Below are 7,333 nucleotides of genomic sequence, written 5' to 3'. Positions count from 1 at the left end.
CTAATCCTCCATCATCTTGCCCTGCCCTCTCTCTCTAAAATAGTGTTTAAAAAATCACCCAGATTGTCCCAGTGTTCCTGTCACAAAAAATACAATTTTTTTTTTTTTACATTTCCTATCTAGTTGTGTATGAAATTCTAATTCATGCAGAGCTCTCGGAGAAACCTATGTATCTATCATGTCTTTTGAAACCTGGGACCAGTTAAGCCTACACAATAATTGGAATGGAACAAATAATTGTTTTGGTTATCAATAGAAAGGCCAAGGCCATGACATTTATTGTTCTTTGTATTATTTTAGTCATTTTTAGATATATATTAAGTACATTTGTACTATTATACTGAATGATACCATCAAGTTGGGCAGTTTCCATTGTAGTTTCTACATATTAGTAAAACCTTCTGCAAACAGATAGAAGAAATATTATGTCATTTACATTTACTAAGAATCACCACAAGGAAAAGAGAACAAGCGTTTAGAAACATAAAACTATTTGTCAAATCTCAATTATTTTAATCTTCTAGATTATTTTATTCTCTGTCTTCAATCCTAGAGTAATATTGTTCTTAAGGAGTATATATGAAAAAAAAAAAAAAGATCTACTTCTGAGGCAGCAGGCCCAATGAGAAATTCCTCTACATTTTTACAAAGCTGATCTTCTGAATCAATCGTCTCAGGGCCCCTATCACCTCCTTGTTTCTCAGGCTGTAGATGATGGGGTTGAGCATTGGGGTCAGAATGGTGTAGAGAACAGCTAGAGCCTTGTCCTCTGTTGGGGTTCGGAGGGATCTTGGGCGTAGATAAGTGTAAGCAAAGGGTGCATAGTAGAAAGTCACCACAGTGAGGTGAGTGCTGCAGGTGGAATAAGCTTTCTTCCTCCCTTCTGTTGATTGCATGCGGCAGATGGCAAGGAGGACCTGGCCATAGGAGCATGCAATGCCAATGAAAGGAAACACAATCAAGAGTGTGGTGCTTACAAACACTGTGTACTCATAGACCCAGGTGTCCATGCAGGCCAACGTCAACATGGCTGGGACATCACAGAAGAAATGGTTGATAGTTCTGGATCGACAGTAAGGTATATGGAAGGCATATGCAGTGTGAGCACAGGAGTTGATAGAGCCAATTGTCCAAGATCCTGTTATCATCAGCACACACAATTTTTTGCTCATGCGAATGGGATAGTGAAGAGGAAAGCAAATAGCCACGTAACGATCATAAGCCATAGATGTCAAGAGTAGTGCTTCTGCAACTGCTAAAGTCAAGAAGAAGAAGCTCTGAACTTCACAACCAATAAGTGAGATGGACTTGTTTCCAAAGAGATAATCAGAAACCATCTTTGGGACAATGGTGGAGATGTAGTTTAGGTCCATGAGGGAGAGCTGGCTAAGTAGAAAATACATGGGTGTGTGGAGATGAGTGTCCACGATGATGAGGATGATCATGGACAGGTTGCCAAAAAGAGCCATTAAGAAAATAAATACTATGAGAATGAAAAGAAAGAGGCCAATTCTTGATGATGGAAACAACCCCAATAAAAGGAAATCTGTTAATGTTTGGTTGTAATTTTCCATAATTTTCATTCCCCTGAAAGTAGAGAAAAACACATGGGTAGCACGTAAAGAAATATGTGTCTTTTAATTATTTTTTCACAATGTTTTAGTATAATTCTGAAGTTTTCATGAAATACCCAGTTCATAAAATAAATAATCAAAGTTTCCTATTTTGAGAAAGTTCTATGTTGCTTCAAAAAGTCACAGGTAAAGGAGCTAAGCATTTACACTCAAAATTTTGTGTAAAGAATAATTGAAATAATAAAAGGAAAATGTCTAAATCTACCTGAATAGAACATAAATAATTCTATGTCCTTCATAAATTCACATATCAAAAAAATCAAATATTTTAATTAAATATGAGCATAATTATTTTGCCAAGACTGAACAAAAGTTTATATCAATTCAAATAAATAGTCATTTGATTCATTATATGAACAAATTTAGTGATACATGGAAGGGGTTTATGTTTTCATTCAAGATTATATTTATTTATCTTTTCAGGCATATATATATATATATATATAATAACTAACTTTTTTCTCATTTTGATATTAGATTTGCCTCTTGTCACTCTCTCCTACATTGCTGAATAAATCTTCCTGAAAATCAGTCGTCAGTACATGGTGTGGATCCAGAAAAACATAAGCTTTCATGGCCTAATAACACCAGGTAAAAATAGTCTTAATTATTACATTCCTCTATTTTTAACATTTTTTTTTACTGGAGTTCAATTTGCCAACATATAGCATAACTCCCAGTGCTCATCTCACCACGTGCCCCCCTCAGTGCCCATCAAACAATCACCCCAGCCCCCCGCCCTCTTACTTTTCCACTACCCCTTGTTCGTTTCCCAGAGTGAAGTGTCCCTCATGTTTTGTCACCCTCACTGATATTTTCACTCATTTTCTCTACTTTCCCCATTATTCTCCTTTACTAATTTTTATATTCCCCAAATGAATGAGACCATATAATGTTTGTCCTTCTCCAATTGACTTACTTCACTCAGCATAATACCCTCCAGTTCCATCCACGTTGAAGCAAATGGTGGATATTTGTCGTTTCTAATGGCTGAGTAATATTCCATTGTATACATAGACCACATCTTCTTTATCCATTCATCTTTCGATGGACACCGAGGCTCCTTCCACAGTTTGGCCATTGTGGACATTGTTGCTATAAACATTGGGGTGCAGGTGTTCTGGAGTTTCACTGCATCTGTATCTTTGAGGAAAATCCCCAGCAGTGCAATTGCTGGGTCGTAGGGCAGATCTATTTTTAACTTTTGAGGAACCTCCACACAGTTTTCCAGAGTGGCTGCATCATTTCACATTCCCACCAACACTGCAAGAGGATTCACCTTTCTCAACATCCTCTCCAACATTTGTTCTTTCCTGTCTTGTTAATTTTCCCCATTCTCACTGGTGTGAGGTGGTATCTCATTGTGGTTTTGATTTGTATTTCCCTGATGGCAAGGGATGTGGAGCATTTTCTCACGTGCTTGTTTGCCATGTCTATGTCTTCCTCTGTGAGATTTCTGTTCATGTCTTTTGCCCATATCATGAGTGGATTATTTATTTCTTTGCTGTTGAGTTTAATAAGTTCTTTATAGATCTTGGATACTAGTCTTTATCTGATAGGTCATTTGCAAATATCTTCTCCCATTCTGTAGGTTGTCTGTTAGTTCTGTTGACTGTCTCTATTGCTGTGCAGAATCTTTTTATCTTGATTAAGTTCCAATAATTCATTTTTGATTTTGGTTGCCTTGCCTTCATAGATGTATATCGTAAGTGGCTGTGGCCAAGTTCACAAAGGGTGCTGCCTGTGTTCTCCTCTAGGATTTTGATGGAGTCTTGTCTCACATTTAGATATTTGATCCATTTTGAGTTTATCTTTGTGTGTGGTGTAAGAGAAGGGTCTGGTTTCATTCTTCTGCATGTGGAGGTCCAGTTTTCCAAGCACCATTTGTTGAAGACACAGTCTTTTTTCCAGCGGATACTCTTTCCTACTTTGTCAAATATTAGTTGACCATAAAGTTGAGGGTCCACTTCTGGTTTCTCTATTCTGTTCCATTGATCTATGTGTCTGTTTTTTTGCCTGTACCATACTGTCTTGATGATCACAGCTTTAAGTACAACCTGAAATCTGGCATTATGATGCCCCCAGCTATGGTTTTCCTTTTTAATATTCCTTTGACTCTTCAGGGTCTTTTCTGATTCCACACAAATCTTAAGATGATTTGTTCCAACTCTCAAGAAAGTTCATGGTATTTTGATAGGGATTGCATTAAATGTGTAAATTGCCCTGGGTAGTATTGACATTTTCACAGTATTAATTCTTCTAATCCATGAGCATGGAGAATTTTTCCATCTCTTTGTGTCTTCCTCAATTTCTTTCAGAACTGGTATGTAGTTTTTAGGGTATAGATCCTTTACCTCTTTGGTTAGGTTTATTCCTAGGTATCTTATGCTTTTGGGTGCAATTGTAAATGGGATTGACTCCTTATTTTCTCTTTCTTCAGTCTCATTAGTGTGTAGAAATGCCACTGATTTGTGGGCATTGATTTTGTATCCTGCCACACTGCCGAATTGCTGTATGAGTTCTAGCAATCTTGGGGTGGAGTCTTCTGGGTTTTCTTTGTACAGTATCATGTCATATGCGAAGAGGGAGAGTTTGACTTCTTCTTTGCCAATTTGAATGCCTTTTATTTCTTTTTGTTGCCTGATTGCTGAGGCTAGGACTTCTAGTACTATGTTGAATAGTAGTAGTGAGAGTGTCATGTTCCCTGTCATGTTCCTGATCTTAGGGGAAAGGCTCCCAGTGTTTCCCCATTGAGAATAATATTTGCAGTTGGTTTTTTGTAGATGGCTTTTAAGATGTCGAGGAATATTCCTTCTATCCTTATACTCTGAAGAGTTTCGATCAGGAATGCATGCTGTATTTTGTCAAATGCTTTTTTTGCATCTATTGAGAGGATCCTATGATTCTTGTTTTTGTCTTGTTGATATGATGATTCACATTGATTGCTTTACGAGTGTTGATCCAGCCTTGCACCCCAGGGATAAATCCCACTTGATCATGCTGAAAAATCTTCTTAATGCACTGTTGGTCCCTCTTCGCTAGTATGTTTTGAGAATTTTTGAATCTGTGTTCATTAGGGATATTGGTCTATAATTCTCCTTTTTTTGGTGGATAATTTTCTGGATTTCAAATTAAGCTTATGCTGGCCTCATAGCATGAGTTTGGCAGTATTCCATCTCTATCTTTCAAAACACTTTTAGTAGGTTAGGTATTGTTTCTTCTTTAAACTTTAGATAGAATTCCCCTGGGAAACCATCTGGCCGTGGACTTTTGTGTCTTGGGAGGTTTTTGATGACTGCCCAATTTCCTTCCCTGGTTATTGGCCTGTTCAGGTTTTCTATTTCTTTCAGTTCCAGTTTTGGTATTTTGTGGTTTCCCAGAAATGCATCCATTTCTTCTAGATTGTCTAATTTATTGGCATACATCTGCTCATAATAATGTTTTAAAATTGTTTGTATTTCCTTGGTATTAGTGGTGATTTCTCCTTTCTCATTCATGATTTTATTAATTTGAGTCTTTTCTCTCTTCTTTTTAATAAGGCTAGCTAATGGTTTATCTATCTTATTAATTCTTTTAAAGAACCAACTGCTGGTTTTGTTGCTATTTTTCACAGTTCTTCTGGTGTCTAATTCATTAAGTCCCCCTTAATATTTCTTGCAGCGCTAGTTTGGTGGTCACATATTCTTTCAGTGTCTGCCTATCTTGGAAGCTCTTTATCTCTCCTTCTATTCTGAATGAGAGCCTTGCTGGATAAAGTATGCTTGGCTGCATGTTCTTCTCATTTAAGACCATGAGTATATCCTGCCAGTCCTTTCTGGCCTTCCATGTCTCTGTGGAGAGGTCTTCTGTTAACCTGATACTTCTCCCCATGAAGCTTAGGGATCTCTTCTTTCTTGCCACTAAGGATCTTCTCTTTATCTTTGGAATTTGCAAGTTTCAATATGATATATCAGGGTGTTCAATAGTTTTTATTGCTTCTAAGGGGGAATCTCTCTATCTCCTGGATATGAATGCCTGTTTCCCTCCCCACGTTAGGGAAGTTCTCAGCTATGATTTGTTCAAATACACTTTCTAGTCCTCTGTCCTTTCGGTGCCCTTTGGAACCCCTATTACACATAGATTTTTCCTTCGAGGCTGTCATATATTTCCCTTAACCTTTCCTCATGATCTTTTGTTTTTCTCTTTTATTCCTCTGCTTCCTTCCTTGCCATCAACTTGTCTTCTTTGTCACTCAATCTTTCTTCTACTTCGTTAACCCTCACCATTAGGACCTCCAGTTTGGATTACATCTCATTAATTGATTTTTAATTTCAGCCCGATTAGATCTAAATTTTGCAGTCATGAAATCTCTTGATTTTTTTTATGCTTTTTTCCAGGGCTACGATTATCTTTATATTTGTGCTTCTGAATTGGCTCTTTGACATCGAATTATAATCCAAATTCTGTAATTCTGTAATTCTGTATGAGAGAATACTGTTTCTGATTCTTTCTTTTGTGGTGAGTTTTTCCTTCTACTCATTTTTCTCAGTGCAGAGTGGCTAAAAACAAGTTGTAGTGGAAAATGACGGAAAAGGGGAAGAAAAAAAAGGGGGGGGACAAACAAATAAAAAGAAAAAAACAGGAGGGGTAGCATCTGATTATATATAATGTAAATCCCTCGACTTGCCCTGGAGCTTTTCAGCACTGTTTGGTTAAGAACTTGCTCTTTCCCTGTCCTTCCAACTGGTCTTCTATGGGAGGGGCCTGGTGTGCTGATTCTCAGGTGTGTGCCCCTGGGGGAAGCTGCCTCGCCCCCTGCCGGTGCAGGGCTCAATGGGAGCTGTATCCTGTGAGGCCACTGCCTCCTGGCAGCCCTGCTCGGTCCCAGGCACAAGGTGACACCAGGAGGAACAACATCAGCGTGGTTGCCAGCTCTCCATCCCTGGGGTCAGCTCCCACAGTTACAACTGCTGTCTCCCAGTCCGCAGGGTCCTGGATCCTCTGGAGGAGGGGGGGCACTGATCTGCACATCTCGGGGGTGCCCAGCAGCAGGGGCTTCCTCACTGTCCTGTGTCCGTCTGTCCCAAGGGCAGTGCTGGATCCTTGGCTTTGTCCCCAGGGGCCTTATTCCCTGGGGACTTTGCAGCTGGAATGGGCTCCCAGGACTGCACAGCCCCCTTTGGGCAGAGCCGCCGCCCAAGCCGCTGCCTGAGCTGCTCCCGGAGCCCTGCTGGGCACACGCTGCATCCCTTTAGGGAGCTCGACCTGCGGTCTGTGGCACGCTCTCCCCCAGGGTGCACTTCCTCTGTTAGTGACCACGTGAACCTGGGGGCTCCACTGTCCCTCCTGGGATCCTGCCAGAGCCCTGCGAGCGCCTTTCCCTCCGGGAAGATTGGTAAAGTTTTTGCTTCTCTGGGACTGGGCTTTCCTGTCCTGGGGGCACTCGCCACCTGGCCTTAGTCCAGCTTCTCGTGGGGGTTCCTCCCCTTGGATGTTTGTTTGTTTATTTATTTATTTATTTATTTATTTATTTATTTATTTATTTCTGTCTTCCTACCTTGATAGAAGTGCAAACTCTTCTCACTGTAGCATTCCAGCTGTTCTCTCTTTAAATCTCAGCCTGAATTTGTAGGTTTTCAGGATGATTTGAAAGTTATCTAGCTAAGTTTGTGGGGACAGGTGACTTGGGGATCCTACTCTTCGCCATTTTGCCCCGCCTC

The 7,333-nt window shown here is 39.9% G+C and overlaps 1 protein-coding gene across 1 annotated transcript; it reads right to left on the bottom strand.

The window, feature by feature from the left end:
- Positions 1-635: 635 nt before the first annotated feature.
- OR2L5 (olfactory receptor family 2 subfamily L member 5) lies at positions 636-1,583 on the bottom strand. The gene has a single exon (NM_001388537.1). The coding sequence runs from the start codon at positions 1,581-1,583 to the stop codon at positions 636-638; it is 948 nt and encodes a 315-aa protein (NP_001375466.1).
- Positions 1,584-7,333: the final 5,750 nt, after the last annotated feature.

Source organism: Canis lupus, chromosome 14 (genome assembly GCF_011100685.1).
Source record: "Canis lupus familiaris isolate Mischka breed German Shepherd chromosome 14, alternate assembly UU_Cfam_GSD_1.0, whole genome shotgun sequence".
Classification (NCBI taxonomy): domain Eukaryota; kingdom Metazoa; phylum Chordata; class Mammalia; order Carnivora; family Canidae; genus Canis; species Canis lupus.
The sequence above is the reverse complement of the archived record's forward strand: the minus strand, read 5'-3'. Positions and strand labels throughout refer to the sequence as shown.

Excerpts from the sequence above, each read along its gene's own strand:
- OR2L5 (NM_001388537.1), bottom strand. The coding sequence starts at position 1,583 with ATGAAAATTATGGAAAATTACAACCAAACATTAACAGATTTCCTTTTA.